General features: G+C 36.6%; 1 protein-coding gene across 2 annotated transcripts in view; it reads right to left on the bottom strand.

The window, feature by feature from the left end:
* The window catches only part of PRKD1 (protein kinase D1), a 333,946-nt gene that overhangs the window by 54,223 nt on the left and 262,706 nt on the right, over positions 1–17,017 (bottom strand). The window contains exons 5-8 of one of the 2 annotated variants that reach the window (XM_044231954.1): positions 16,538–16,561; positions 3,033–3,243; positions 2,795–2,872; positions 444–648 (exon numbers count right to left, since the gene is read on the bottom strand). In XM_044231954.1, the coding sequence (XP_044087889.1) occupies positions 444–648; positions 2,795–2,872; positions 3,033–3,243; positions 16,538–16,561 (518 nt within the window). The remainder of the gene's footprint in view (positions 1–443; positions 649–2,794; positions 2,873–3,032; positions 3,244–16,537; positions 16,562–17,017) is intronic. The other variant, XM_044231955.1, reaches the window with a different exon arrangement.

Genomic DNA, 17,017 nt, shown 5'->3' with positions numbered 1-17,017 from the left:
TTAAATCCCAAGTATAAAATTTCACATACTTCTGAAATAAAATACATAACAGTAAGATGTAGACATAAGTGATATTTGTATAAGGGGTCAGCTATAAGATAGATAGTGTCCACTGAGGTTGGCCCCTGATCTTTGCAGGTCCACACAATGAGCTATGAATCATCATTAACTTAGCAGTAAACCTGTGGCTGGCAAATATGAGTAACTCTCACATGCAAAAGAAAAGAGATCACAGAAAGAGGCAGCTAGGAAAGGATGCAAACCTATACCTCTCTAGGGCCATCCAGACCTCCTAACTCCACTGGCTTTCCTCTACAGTTCACAGCGCATTCATAAACAAATCAAGCACACACTTTAAATTTCTTCTCCAACAGATAAAAATAGCAAAGACTCTTAAAGAGGAAATTCCCCTGCTGGAGTGAGACCAGGAGTGCAGCTCCCACCTGATGGTTCTGTTGGAGTCCTCTGGGTCCGGGTCTGGGTCCTGCATTTCCCCACTGTCATTCTGGCACTCTGCCATCACCACCTCAGCATCTTGAACCATTGCCTCTTCCATGTCATCCATGAGCCCACTGTTCCTTTCACTGTCATTGTCATCACTCCCTTCTTCCATGACCACATCAGACTCTGCCCCAGGGCTAAGCAAATCTAAAAAATTGTTTGCATCCATGAAGATAAGCCTGGAATCCTAGAGTCAGGGCTTAAGAGGGTTAGGCAATCCTACAATATATCAATTGGAAGCCCTGAAAAATACTTATTTCAAGAATTTATCTTTCCTTTTTTAAAAAATTTTAGTTCATAAATATCTGAAGTTATCAGAGGATGAACAGATAATTTTTCAACCAGATGTTTCTTTTTCATGCCCCTAAGCCTAAAAACATGAAAAGACATGGATAGCCATGGCAGGAAGCCAAGTGCGGGATAGAAGCAAAGTTCTAGGAAGCAAAGTGATATCAGGAATGAGTGAGGAGGAAACTGGTCTATTTCAGTACATAGCCTTGGTGGGAGAAAAGGGATACATGGGAAGATGAGGGAAACTTTCACATGCAAGAAAAGTCAGGGTCATTGATTCTTGCTATTCCAGTAACTTTTTAAGTCACGGATTCCAATATATCAAATTGGTCACATAAGCAGCAGTTTTTAAATACTTAAGATATTTGATATTTTAAGTAATATTGAATCCTGTCATCAAGCATTTGGTGGTAATGTAATAAATTATAATTGCTGTTGGTCCTTGAACAACATGGATTTGAATGATGTGGGTCCATTATGCAAATATTTTCTTCAATCAATACAGTACTGTAAGTGTATATTTTCTTTACAATTTAAATAACTATTTTCTTTAGCTTACTTTATTGTCAGAATATATTATAGAATACATGTAAATACAAAATATGTGTTAATCATCTATGTTACTAATAAGCTTCTGGTCAATAGTCGGCTATTAACAGTCAAGTTTTTGGGACCCAAAAGCTAACAGTCAGATTTTCAGCTGCCTGGAGGGGAGGCAGTGGGTAGCTAAGCCCAAGTCCCAAGTTGTTCAAGTGTTGACTGTACTTACTAACGCAGAGTCCTTATTTTAAAACTGGGAAATGGATCAGGGACTGCAGCCTGCTAAGTCTGAGAAATTCACATTTTTACCAAATTTTTCTAACTGTGTGGGAAAATGCAATTTCAAAGTAATCAACAATATAAAAATCTGCACTGTTTCCCCTTAGTTCCAGTTATCAAGAACATACTGACATTTCCTGGCCTGAACAAAGTCAATTCCACATGCCACAGAAAGTAGGAAAACTGCCAAGCTTTCCATTTTGGCAGCTAATCCATGAATCTCCAAGGCAGGAACTGGTAAAGAAATGCTTTCCTTGAGAGATTTCCCCTCTTCTTCTAGGTACATATTTCTTCTAGAGAAGAAAGTTCTAGAGTAAAGATAACCCTTTATTCTTCAGAGTTTTAGCAATAAAAATATTTGTTTCTCTGGCCTTCTGTCCACCATTTTTTTTTTCCCTCAGAGGAATCACAAAACTGGTATTAAACTGAAGGTATAAAGCAGTCTACCATCTATAGATAAAGTTAGCCTGGGGTACTAAATCAAATATTTTGCTAAAGACTCTATTAGGAATACTATTTGGGAAGAAAACATCAATTGTTCCTTTAGGACATTGTATTTTTCTTAGGAGTCCTTCAGTGTTAATTTTTACAGTTGAGTTTTCCCAAAAGAATATTCCCAAGTATAAAAAACAATATATATTTTTAATTGACTGAATTAAAGTTCTTTTTATTATTATTGAGGATTCAAATTAATAAGCATACATATAATGGAATTAACTGGGTAGAAGAAGGAAATGGGTGATTATTTCTTGATGGGTCAGTTTCTGATTCTTCCCTCCCTTGACAGGAAAGATAGATTAATCTTTATCCCAGTGCTTGGAATGAGAAGGATGGAGAAAAAGAGACCAAGAGCTATAACTTGCAGGCATTCCAACATTTTCTACACTTCTGAACAAACTAGGAAAGGAGTATTAAGAAGAAAGCTGAGAAAGAAATTCTGGACATCCAAGACTTCAGTACTGGCTGTGCACTGCATAAAAATCATGCAAAGCTCTTTGGATTCAGTCAAAACTCAATGACGAGCCCTTTTCTAATGTAAAATAGGAAAAACTGAGCCCATAATTTACTTTGGGCTGGGTCACATGTATATGAACAGGAAAAAAAAAAAAATCCTGCCAAGTCATTATGGACACACTCTTGAATAGGGCAGAAGCACAGATGTGACGGTTGATCTTTTGCTTACCTCCATTAATGGTCACTTCACCAAGGCAGTTGTTGGGCACTTTGGAGGCACAACGTTTGTGACAGTTGAATCTGCAATCTGATTGTAATGATGTAGAAGGAAACAAAAACCAAGCACTTGTCAGAAGGAGAAGTTGTGGACTAAGTAAAAGAACAGTGACTTCAAACGGATGAGGACTACTTTCTAGATCAACATGTGGCTGGCGACAAATGTCCAGGGGGGACAAGATCTTTCTCACCTTTGCACTGAAGGCCCTGCCGAAAGAGGCCCCTGAGCAGCTTCTTGCAGTACTGGCACACGGTGGGCCGGGTGTATGAGTGGATGACGAACGTGTGTGGCACTTTCACCTTAGACATCAAAATCTTGTCGAGCTGAATTGGTCGTCCAATGTATGACTGAGAATTCGACCTCTTCTCCCGACCAATAAAGGACTCAGATGGTGACTTTTGCTATTTTTGCAATACAATAAAGGATAATAAGATGTAAGAGGTGACTTGATTTATATATACATATAAACATACAGATATCTATCCATCTATCTGTATGTTTATTTTTTTAATTGTTTTGTTTTACTGCTTAGTGATGGTCCATAAGGAAGTGAAAGAAATAAACTAAAGCCGTGTTTCTGTTATTTAATATACTTTAATACCCCTTCTATTTCTCATCTGACTTACCTTATTTTTATAGTCTAAAAAGAAGAGAATTAGAGATCAGAATATTTGAACCTGATTTCCAGGACTTTCAAATTTGGGGGTTTTAAAAAGTAAAATCCCCATAGTGTGGGGTCCTTTACCCCACTGCACATGTCATTTCATTGATGTTTTTTGAGGTATGACATGCACATGGTTTAAAAAAGGCAAGGAATTCTGCATATGACATCATTAGAAAAGTGCTTACAGTTCCTCTGAAGTTCCTCAAAGAAAAAATAAATGTGGCTTGGTATTATTCCTCAACAAAAGAAAGTTAAGGGTTAAATTTATACTATCATTTTATAATTAAAAACAAAGCAACTAGTGGACTATACAAGACACTCAAATATGGGTGTTTGGTTAGAATTACACATCTGTGCACTCTTGTGTTTCATTTTAAAATTAATCAGTCCAGTACGTAGGTTTTTTCTCTTTTTTCTTTTTTTACTTAAATGAATTAAAATTAACTGTGTTTCTATGTTTTTGGGCAATTTCATGTAGCTCTTGATATCATGGAAATGTACTTAAGAATTATCAGAATACAAGAGAAACTGAGTTACTTTTTAATAGTTATGACTTACAGATCTCATGTATTAAACTTCTACCCTCAGCTATCATTGTGTGAGACACTTACAAGATAGGCTTTGTTATCTAAAGTCAAGGTATCTAAGCCCATAAAATTTAAATATATTCTTTTGAGTTGAATGTCAGAACACGAACTTCCATTTGTTTGCCTCCAGAGCCCTTATATTATTACCTTACTCAGCTTCTGATTTGAATGGCTACTGACAAGATGAGAAGAAAATCATATTTATGTAAATTTCCACCCATTTCAATGCCTATCAGCACCAAAAGGTAGCACGATTTGTTACCAAATGGGGGTATTTTGATTTGCAGATTTACTAGCTACAATAAAAAGAAATTTGAGATGAAGTTCTACATAGGGATAAATTTATAAGTACAATCCTATAAAAGAAAACTATAAAGGATAATTACTCTGGAAAGTTCAACTCTTCCAGAGAAGTTTAAGGAGCTTATAATGATACGCCAAAGGTTTGCCAGACCAGAATCATGAACACGAATATACCGAATAAGTATCTTCAATGGAATTGAAAAATAATTAAATCCACAGGGTTAGGTCTCAGTTTTATGTGTCCTTCTTTAGTAACTGTAGTTAACGGGCCAGTTTTAAGTATAGACTAAAATGAAAATTGATATTTTTCCATAGTTGGAAAGTTTCAACACTCAGAATAAAAGTTGATCTGATGTCACATTTTAAAATGTTCTCAGATTTGGAAAATCCTATGAAAAGCTGACCAAATCACTCATCAACTATTTTCCTTAATTTAAGACACCTAATTCTAGGCTATGATAACAGAACCCATTTCACAAAGGACTATTTACCGTGGAGCAAAGTCAGTCAGAAAAGCAAGAGGCAATCTGATAAATTGAAATGTCTTCTTCTTAGCCAACACGGTAACATTCACATAAACACTGCCTTAAACTACAAGTGATTTCCTTTATCACCTTCAAGGCAGGATTGCATCCGGAATTTTAAAATGTTATGTGAGTTTATAGAAGAGAAGTTAGCTGTCACTGTAGCCCAGAGACTGTATTATACACACATTGAGGCAATGGTGAGATTCACACAGTTGCATGTGTGCTTGGCACAGAATAACAACTCAAAAATTCTGTAATTTATAGTGTCAGAAATTAAGACTTCAACAGCACTTAAAATTTAATAGCAATTTAAGGTTTTAATAGCATTAATGAAGAATGCCCTCCTGGCATTCATGACATTTTAAAATTAAAATCAGCTAGCATCACAACCAGAAATATATATCATTACCTTTCTTATAGTTCCAAATGAACTTTCTTATAGTTCATTACTTAATTTCAGTGTGGCCTATTTTCTAAATTAAAAAGTAAATCTTTAAAATCTCGAGTTGGGTTGCATGCATGGTGACTTATGTGGGAACTGATCTACTGCTGGAAAGAGCTTGTGTTGACTAATTTTACTAGACAACACACTCTCTGGGAATGGAAGAATGGGAAAGGCTTTGGAAATTTTGTTTGCAGAATTAGAGTCTATGTTTCTGGAGTGTACGCACACACACACAGATGAATGTGCTTTCCCTTGTGAGGTTGCAAATCTCAGAAGCTAAGACGAAGAAAAGAAGACTGGGTCATTATTTGATAACTCTATAAGTGCTTATATTTACCTATTCTTCGATCAAAATGCAAAGCAAGGCCTTCACTGATATACAACAGACCGTAAAACAAACTAAAGTCTAAAAAATAAGGCATTGCCCTGTAATACACATTCACCATTGTTTATGTAAATTTTAAAGAACCAACTTTTCTGTAATCCTGCCAATCATCCCTTTAAAACCGCTTCTAATGATGTGAACACAAACCAAATATTCCTAAGGATTTTCAGAATCAGTGTACATTTTCCCTTAATAATTAATATTCAGTTACCACTTTAAGCCAAAAAAGTAATTTCAATTGTGTGAAGTTTTATTTGAAGGTATGTGCACCAGAAAGCCATAATTACACTGTTTTGTTTGTTGTATCAAGTTACAGAGTAGGCAAAATTTAGAAATTGGTAATGTTAAAAAAAACCGATCCTTAACAAAATCTCACTGATCTAAATCCAACTAGCTTAGTCTTTAAAATAACTTCAACATGAAATTAGACTTAGCCGTGAGTCAAAGAACTGGGCTTTTGTGCCTGCTGACACATTGTCATACAAAACAAAGAGAAATAGTCTTGTCTCATTCCTTCCTTAACTTACTTCATTTTATTTTTTTATTTATTTGTATAATTACCATGTGCACAGTCCTTTAAGATCTTCCTTTTCTCTCTCTCTCTCTTTTTTTTTTTTTAAAGTAGGCTCCATGCCCAGATGGGCTTGAACTCATGAAACTAAGATCAAGAGTCAGATGCTTAACGACAGAGCCACTCAGATCTGCCCCATAAGATCTTTCTTTAAAGTTAACTCTGATAAAGGGAAAAATTCTTCTTTACTCATCAACACTAGTGGAGGTTTTACTGGGTAACTAAATGCTGCTTCAATTATCTTCCACTGTTACTTGCTGTTCCAGCTTGCCACCATGAATTGGGTGAACCTGAGCAACCTGCAGAATGATTTTTTTTTTTTATGGGAATAGTGAGGATAAGTGGAAACGCTCTGCAAAGGGAACAGCTACATTGTGTTTCATTCTGCTTCATTATTGTGTTCCCAGCAAAAACTGGCTCAAAACTCACAGAGCAGATCTCAAATTCCCTTCTTTAGAATTATGGCAAGCACATGCAGGAGAGAATGTACTTCTAAAAATTTCTACATTTCTACATTAGCCAGTGGTATTATGAATTGTTCTCTTCCTGTGAAGAGTTTAGATCAAGTTACAGGTGCACAACTTTTGGGAGATTCGACACAACTGTTAAGTGTGGTATTGGGATGCCTGTGTATAAACGATGTGATTTGGCAAATTGTACCTGATGCAAAGTGTAAAGATTTCTTCTCTGTTCTCAGTGTAAGATGTATCACATCACAGACCGGAGAGAATATGAAAACAGAAAAATTATGAAAGCTGATTTTTAAAGCCAGGATTAGAGATGAAATAAAGATTGCAGAGATTAATTTTTAAGTCTATAGTATTGTAAAGTATCTGTAGTATTCTTATGCTAAGAGTATTCATTTGCAATTACCGCCAAAGTTAAAACTACATGCACTGAACACCTACTCACATAGATAATATACCCCGCTTCTCTACAGACTGAACTTGTTTTTTAACCTGGTATTCTAAACTAATGACTCAGCAAGTTTGGAACCTTCCCAGGAAATGATTGCTTAGATTACATTATGGAAACTCCAACTGCCAGCCCGTCTTTAACATTTAACAGGACTCTGAAACCATTTCCCAACAAGGTATATTCCACTTCGCAGTTGAAAATGAATTCTCTGCATTAGAAAAGCTAGAAAACAGAGGAGGAAGAGTTGCCTTTCCATGTCGTTTGCTGATTGCCAATGATGTAAAAATTAGACATAAGATTTTGGAAGATACACCTCACTTTACAAAATGCCTGGTTCAAATGAAAATTTCTGCAGTGTTAATATATTTATATTAACTAAAATTCACTTCACAGCCTCATATTGGGAATAGATTTGGGGTGACATAAACACCCCCTGACTTAAAGAGAACAGAAAAGTAGAGAATGCTTTAGCATACATGTTGACATCCTTTTTGGACTTGTCTCAATCATTAGGCAATACATCCTAATAGATACTAGGAGAAGGACACTGTCTTAATCATATTTGTCCTCTGTTAATGGAAGAAGTGCTCAGTACATGATAAACAAAAACACTGCTTGAACTGAATGGAAATAATGTTTTTAAGAAGTAACTGCATGGAAATAATAGATGTGACATTTCAATAGAGAAATTCAAATACACACTATCATATAAGCCTCTTTTTAAAAAAAGTTGGTTTTTTTGTTTTGTTTTGTTTTTTAAATTTGAGAGAGAGAAAGAGACAGAGAGAGAGAAAGAAAGAAAGAACAGGGGGAAAGAACAGGCAGAGAGAGAGAAGGGGAGAGGGAGAAGCAGGCTCCCCAATGAGCAGGGAGCCCAATGTGGGGCTCGATCCAAGGACCCTTAGATTATAACCTAAGCCAGAGACAGATGCTTAACTGACGAGCCACCCAGGCGCCCCAGGCCTCTTTTTAAATTATTAAAATTTAGTAGTATTATATGGGTTGTAACTTTGACGTATTTGCTTTACAGGATTTCAATTTTAAGAGAATACAGTTGGCTAAGGAATGTTTTTCATTGCAACTGCTCTCTGTACTTATCTGCCTGTTTCTGACTCCTACTTGTGTATCCAACACAAATAGAAAATCTGTCAGAACTCTTCTGCTCTAGAAAGGGAGGGACAGTTCAAATACTTGTAGGTTGCAATACAGAATTTTATCAGTAGCAGTATCAGGGATGCAATAGGGAGTAGTAGAGACTCTGGAAAATTGGAGGAAGATTCAGAATAAAAGGAATGGCCACTGTTCATACACTGCTGATAGCTGCCATGTGAGCATGTGGCCTAGTGTTGTCAGGCCTCTCCGTTTTTCAAAACAAAAACAAAACAAAACAAAACAAATTCTAGTTGTTTTATGAAATAACTCTATTTCTAAATGTTGGCAACCCTGGAAAAAATTTCATTGTGCCTGTCAATTCACTTGGGGAATAAACCTGGTCCATGGAGATTCCCAGATCTGTGAACTAGACAATGACATAAAACACTTTCTTTAAACTTTATATGTGCCAAGCTCTTTTCATAGCACTTCACATTCACTGATTTATTTAAACTTCATGCCCACTAATGTTATGACCCCCTTTTACAAATAAGAGAACGGAATCTCAGGGAGGTCACACCATCTGGTCCAGATCACACAGCCTGTTGGTAGCGGAACTCTGAATTCAGGTGGTTCCGTGCTGGGTAATAACAGTGACTCCTCTTCCTTAGCCCCTCCCAGCTCTCACATCCCCTGGTTTTATGCCAATGTGAAAGCAGAAAGTATTTTCTTCCCTTCACTTAAGTCATGATGGAAGAATTCTTGGGGGGAGGGGAAGAGTGAGAATAATTAAGTAATAACATGTTCTACACATGCCAAAATGCAGTGTGAAAATATTGTGAATCTCTTAACCTTGACCTACAGAAGAGACTTTCAACCAGCTTGTCTGTGCTCAGAGGAGAACATCTGAGTCATGCATGTTGTCTAGAACAGAATGACTAGATGAATAAACAGCTTCTGTTGTCTGAGCATCACCCAGTTGTCTGCCTACTTTCCTACTCAGGTGCTGTTATACTTAAAAGATATGAGCACAGCTGTGTGAAAACATCCAACCAAACATTAATCCTTTATTTCAAAAGTTTTAAGATCTAGCATTTTGGACTATCACTCCAAGAACTATGTGGAATAGCGCCTTATGATAGTTCTCTTCTCCTGCCAACATGATTGATCTATTTAATTGAACAAGTGTTTCCTGGGGCAAATCTTTTTTTTTGAAGATGTTATTTATTTATTTGACAGAGAGAGATTACAAGTAGGCAGAGAGGCAGGCAGAGAGAGAGAGAGAGAGGGAAGCAGGTTCCCTGCTGAGCAGAGAGCCCGATGCGGGACTCAATCCCAGAACCCTGAGATCATGACCTCAGCCGAAGGCAGCAGCTTAACCCACTGAGCCACCCAGGTGTCCTGGGGCAAATCTTACCTGAAAGCCGAATTCAGATGCTGCAGGACAGAGAAAGATCAGTAAATAAATCTCTGTGCCAGGTAACCTTAAATCCAGGTAGAGTTCTGGATACAAAATAACTTACTATCAACAATCACAATATGTGCTCTTCCCTTCTTTCTGCATACCGGGTTCTGCTTTATTCTTTAGATTTCAGCTCATATGTCACTTTCTCCAAGAGATCTCCAGACCACCCAGCCTACTGCTCACTCCGCATTCACACTCTATTACTCTCTGGCACGCCATTCTGTCTCCTTCAGGGCTATTATTGCAGCCTACGACTGTCTTATTCACCCACTTGGATATTGGGTTTTTACTGTTTCCTTTCAATATAATGTAAGAGCCATGAGGAGAGCATCTTGATGATTTTGTTCATCACTGTATCACCAACTTCTGAAATGCCGTCTTGCATAGATTAAGTGCCCATATATACGAAGGTTTGAAGAAAAGAGAAACCACCCCCATGGTGGAGGCAAAGGTGGTCATTCAGAAAAAAGGCTTCCCTAAGAATAAGCATTTCGTGTCGACCCTGACGTGAATCCTGCCATGAATGACTATGTTGAGACAACTTGGAGATTTCTTTTACATACTCTGATACCTCTTTAATTTCTCTTTGAAATGATTATCTAACCCTACCCCGAGTTGCTGCCAGTAAAACATCACCATGAAGGTGCAGTCTGAGGCTGACCACTTTCTTTCTTTTTTTTTTTTTTTTAAAAGATTTTATTTATTTATTTATTTGACAGAGACAGAGAGCACAAGTAGGCAGAGAGGCAGGCAGAGAGAGGGGAGAAGCAGGATACCTGCTGAACAGGAAGCCCGAAGCGGGGCTCGATCCCAGGACCCCAAGATCATGACCTGAGCCGAAGGCAGAGGCTTAACCCACTGAGCCACCCAGGCGCCCCTGAGGCCGACCACTTTCTGAAGCAAAAAGAAACGATCAACTTCTCTCAACACCATTTAGATGAGCACACTACATCTCACACAAGGAGTGAGGGATTTTCCTGCACAGACCAGTTGTTGGGTAAACGATACACATCTGAAGACCGCTGGGAAATGGAATTCATAGAGGAACAATCATGTTTCCATGCCCTGTACTTCACTGAGTACAGGGAGGTTAGGGGGTCTGGTGACTTGATTGTTCAGTGCTGTTCTGCTACAGGTCTGATTCTACATCCCTTGAACTGTCTGCCAAGCGTGCCAGATAAATGAGTTTGCCTCCTCACTCAGTTGGATACCCTAAATATATATAGCATAAATAAAAGCTAATCAACACCTTTTCATAGCAGTGAAAAGAGTTGCTATATGGCAGGAAAAAAAAAGTGTGCCCTTGCTTAGTGGTGACCGAAGCCATATTTTACAGTGGAGAATGCATTTCTTAATGTTGGTTGCAATTTGTGAAAGCTTTCATGGTAATAACATATATATGTATAGTCTTGTATTAAAAATACAAGGTGGTCTGGATTTCCTAAGTGCTAAAATAATCGTGAAAGTTACATTAACTTTTTTATTGCATTACTCTATTTTGGGTAAACAGAAATGAAGGGTAAAGGAGCCTTACTATCTGCTTAAGCAATCCACCCTTTGCACGGGAAGCACCAGACTGTTCAAGAATTGTTGCAAATTACATGCACTGTTCTTTCAAAATGTCAGTTACCAGCACCCTACAAATCGTGGGCTCTTGGAGGAAAGAGGAAACATAACAGAAGATAACCTCTCTTTTTACTTGAAGGCAATGTGACCTTAATGCCAGGCACTCTAAATTTACACAATACAAAAGGAGCACTTTCACTGAGGAAGAAAATAATTTTGCATGTCAACAGTTTCTTCTCTGGGGCTTCAAATGTCAGAGTTGGTCTACACATAGAAAGTAGAGCAGAAGGTAAATAGATTACGTGGAAAAATCAAGAATAGTGATGTCAGGAACATCCATTCCTGTAGTATCTGATCCTGCCTAGATTGACAGGGGCCTGGTCTGGGTTTATGAACTCACAGGAAAGCTGAATGAAATGATGTGGAAAGAGGCTGTCACACTGACTACTGCCTTAGAGACACCAAGGAAAAGCTGGAAAAGCACGCCATAAACACAGTTCAAGGCTATAAAGGTTAGCCTCTCCCTTCAAAAATAAGGTTAACTTAAGGCCTCATAAGAATAATTTTATAGTGTTTTATAGACTCTTAACCTATAACAGTGAATGCTGAACACACAGCGCTGTGTGTGTGTGTATGTATGCACACGTGTGCTTCTGAAACATGGTAGAATCAAGAGCTAGATTTTAATATAACTCATTTAAAAAAGAGAGAAGAAGATGAGACTTTTTCCCCATCAATTTTGAGTTTAAAAAATACAAGAAAGCACAACCTCAATAAAATTATACCACTCAATAGTATTTTCAATGCTCAGCTACAGAAAAGTAGTTAGCACCCAAAACATTGGGCTATTTGAGGAAAGAGTATATTTGTTCCTAACTTCTGGACATTGTTTCATCTTGCATTTCACTATATTTATTATCAAAATGGTAATATTTTCACTCTTCTTGAGAAGGAAGAGAGGAATTCATCGGATCAAATAGAACCAAATAGTAGAAAACCATGTCTAATGATTGAAGTAAAATCACGTATCTAAATATTTCTGAGAACACAGATAAATACGTTAGAATCTGAATTATTTTTCAAGTTTCTGGAAGTGTAATTCATAACACCAATTCTAATCTTCCATTTTCCTCACACTTCATTATTTCTCTTAGACAAAACTTCACTTTTTTTTTTTTTTGAGTAGAAACATTCATGAAGACACAAGCTCTCAGAGTTAACATCGAGTAATCTTTCTTTTCTTTTCTTTTCTTCCTTCCTTCCTTCTTTTCTTTCCTTCCTTCTCTTTCTTTCTTTTCTTCCTTCTTTCCCCTTCCTTCTCTCCCTTTCTTTCTTTCTCCATAGTAGTCAGCTAAGAACCCACTAGGACCTCTGTAGTGGTGACTGGTCAGGAATTAAATGAGAAGGGACTGAAATCTGGCTAGGTCTGGCATGACAATAGACTAAACAAATGTCTCTTATTGATAAGAAGGGGTGGAGGCTGTTTTGCAGGGCAAGGTAGAGACCAGTGTTTTGTGTCTTAAGGCTTAGCTGTGGGAAGAGTTAGGAAAGCCATGGTCCCTTTTCTGAGGGGAACACAGGCCCTTCAAAGCCTGCTCTAAAGATCCATTAGTTCCCAAGACCTATATGCTTTTAAGTGTGGGCAAGTGGTAAATGCCCCTCTCCCAGGGGGGAGTTCATGAAGAACACTCCTGAGTGTTTACATTTAGAGTTACATCTGGAAGTTTTTGTTCAGAGTATGAATTAATAATATACATGTACTTAATATTACAGAGCATGTAATTAATAATAAGGCGGACATGGTGAATGAAATTAGGCAACAGCTGATTAGTAACACATCAAGCAGACCACACACTCTTAATTTTACTGAAGGGCTCCTTCCTGACAAACCCACCACTGCACGTACTCTCCTAACTCTCAGGGGATGGAGACGTGCTGGTTCAAGAATTCTTGGATGTCTTTCCTCACTGAACATATACACTACTCAGGTCTGAATCTGGAGAAATAGTTTACACAATCATCAAACGAAACCTTGCAATATCTGGCAAATGTACTGCATGGACGTTATGGTGCGTATTTCAGTGGAAAAATGACTTTTTTAATTCAGATGAATCATGAGGATTCCAGGAACCCCAGAACACAAGAGTAATAACAATTCAAGTCGCTTTTCTACATAGACTTTTCTACTTTGGAAAATATCCTGGAAAATATTTTATTTGGTCAGAAATATCATCATAGTTTCATTCAGGATTAGAAATAGCTCCCCCCCCCATTATTTGCTCATTTGAAAAGAATCTACCTGGACTATGATAAAGCGTATCAGGATATCCAGTAACTGATAGATAATTCAATACTGGTATTTTCTTGTCTTTTTTTTTTTTTTTTTAATGAGCAGAAACAGTAACTGAATGAATCATTTGTGGGGGAGATTTTTCTAGGAAAGTATTCAGGCATGAGTTCCTTTTAATACAATGCTTATGTAATTAAATGTGAGTCAGTAAACGTTATAAAAGTAATAGCAGTTTGTGGCAAATTATTATTTAGAAAATATGCACCCTTAATAACAAGTTAAACTGAATATTATCTAACTTTCATAAAAACTAAAGGATGCAAAAGGTGAGGATATAAAACAGTCAAACACAGGGAAAACTTTTGGAATTAGCAACTTATTTCCTAATAATTTCTGTAAGGCGGTCTGAATATTAGGAATTACCAAAAGGACTAGACTAGAAGCATTCAATTTTACCAAAAATAGATTCTCTGTAAAGCCCTTTAACTTCAAAGCAATAATAGCAAATGATTTCTGAAAGATATTTAAAAATAATTTTAAAACTTTAGTAAAGTTCTTAAATTTTGAAAATTCCATAAGACCCCCAACTTATTTTTTAAAACAATGTATCATCACTATATCTTGTGACTGCAAAGGACATCACTGTCTTAAATTCTGCTTCATTCTACTAAAAGCGGTGTGGGAAAAGACAGCAAAAGCACACAGGAAACTGAAAATATGCTTTTACCGCAGATGAACAGAGGGTTAATCATATATAAAGATTCTCAGCAACCAATAAGCAGCTCAACAGAAAAAAGATAGGCAATTTACCACAGGTGAAATACAAATGGCCAATAAATATATGAAAAGCTGTTTATCCTCCAATAAGGAAATAATACTTAAGCACAGAAATTTTTCACCTATCAAATTAGTAAATAAAGCAAAACAAAACCTTTTAAAATACTGATAAAATCTATTGTCAGGAAGAATGTAAGGCAGTAAAAACTTTCATACACTGTACTTCTCAAGGTTATAAAGTTAAACTCTTATAACTTTTTGAAAACCCCTTTGGCAAAAAATTGTATATATTCTTCAGTCCATTTGGCTTCTAAGAAGCTAACTTACCAAATACACTCAACAAATGTTGACCGGAAAACCTACTAACACTTTTACAAATGAACAACAAAAACATACGTATGCTTATTTCAGCTATGTATAAAATAAAAGAAATGAAAACAAACTACTCAATAGGAGAGATTAAGAAAATTAATATATATCACTGCATTATAACACCAGGAAGCTTTTACAAAGACATATATACTATAACTATTTGTTTGTACATTGGCCATTTATGCAAGCTACATAAAAGCAGAGAATTTAAGTAATTTTGTATGCTTTCACAATCCAGAGTTATAAACCTAAAAGCGTTAATTGACCAGGACACGAGCGTGGAACCGTGACCAGGTTTTTATAATAATTCTGCAACTTACACTACTATCACGAATTTTATGCATCATTTTCTTCCAAGGCAAGTATAAAGACAAAAGTCTGCTATCTTTTCAACAAACTGGATATAAACAAGTTCAAGAACAACAGCTTGTGCTGAAAATGCATCTTATTTGCATCAGGAGCCATCTTGTGAAAGCCTAGTGGCCTTTAGGTTGTATAACTTTCACATAAAAGTAGACAATCTCCCTCAGTCCCTTAGATAATCTTTCCTGATTGTAATGTAGGAGAAAGAAGTGAAAAAATGCTTCTCGTTCTTCTTTGGCTTCATTCCCAAAGGACAGTCTGAAGGGAAAGATACTAATTCCCATTTCAAATTATGTCTGGAAGGCATTGTAAATTACACAATTTAAATTTGCAAGAATATAAAAAAAATTACCTAGCTTTCACCCTGGACTTTTCTAAGTAGGGCATGTTTTGCCCAAACACAGAAATTTACTATTATTGAAGTAGATTTCTTCACTTTATAATCCTATGAATCAAGATATCTTGACTTCTCAATTCTATTTAACCTAGAACACGTTCTAGTTGTGTTTTCATTAGCTTCCTTTGTTAGAGTTACTTTAACAAGACCATCTAAGAATGGACACTAATAATGGTATTTGAAATTTATAGTCTCTTGAGAAAAATAATATGTCAATTCTCAATTTGCCAGAAGTATGGAAATAAGGAAAACTAAATATTAACATGTCAATTGGTCAAAACAAGTTATCATAATAAAAGCACTCTTGTATACTCTGCTTTAACACTTGATCTAAATGCCTTTCCCCATATTCAGGCTATCAATTCCTTAAGATAAATAAAAGGCCAGTTTTGGAGGGGTGGGGGCTTAATTAAAACCTCAAGGAAGGAAATTTGTGAATTTTCTAGATTTAATTTCTTCTTGGGCTGAGACCTGATATATCTATTTGCATACCATCCTTTTAAAAAATAACTAAATAGAATGTAATAGATAATACATTAAGGATTAAAACCTCCTTTCTTAAAAAAAAGTTAAGTTCATCTTCAGGCAGTTCTTGTTGTATACCTCACCATGCCAGCTAAAACCTGCGTGTGTGTGTGTGTGTGTGTGTGTGTTGGGATGGTGGCCTCACTCTGCACGGTTCTGTGGAACCTGTCTTCAGGATACAATTCTAATATGCACGCATTTCAGTTAACATGCTACCGGTGAGGTGCGTGCTGACTGTATTGTTCTATTCTCAACCTGACTTTTCAATTTCCTAGAAAAACCTATGGGCTTTCTGTAGTTCAACAGGTTGGATTTTGAGCTAAACTCTGACTTGACTACTCTCACAGAGTCAATGTAAATAATTGTCTGATGTCAACCTATTAGCATTATGCTGGTTTGTAAAAGATGGGGAAGCATATTCCTACTGTCAGGTAGAATTAGTACCTACCTCAAAGCCAGGACTCACAGGAGACTGAAACATGAAGTTGGAAGAGCAAAAAACAGGCAAAGGTGCAGAATAAAGGGGAAAAAAGACAAGAAAATGATGTTATTTGAAGAAAGCAAGGCACGTTACCAGTAATGTTTTATATAGATGTATTTTTAAGCAAAATATTACACTAATTAGCCTTTAGGGCCACAGAGACATCTGAGTTGGAAACCACTTTTTAACATTTAAATGGAATTATGGACACTAAGCCAAGACTGCAGAAGCACAGTTTACAATTGTGAGTTGGGAGAGGTGAAAAAAAAAAAAAAAACCTACTTGTTAAGATGTCAGTGATGAAAGACAGCTCCTTCACCTTGTTGAAAATAAATTATAGTCAAAATGAAGCATTTTTGACCTTTACGGGAAAGATTAGATTTTCTTCACAATAATTCATCCTCTCAATGGGAAAAGAATGAAAAAGGTCATCAAAGTAATCAAATG

The sequence above is a fragment of the Neovison vison genome, chromosome 13 (genome assembly GCF_020171115.1).
Source record: "Neovison vison isolate M4711 chromosome 13, ASM_NN_V1, whole genome shotgun sequence".
Lineage (NCBI taxonomy): Eukaryota > Metazoa > Chordata > Mammalia > Carnivora > Mustelidae > Neogale > Neogale vison.
Note: the sequence above shows the minus strand (reverse complement) of the source record. Positions and strands in the feature narration are given on the sequence as shown.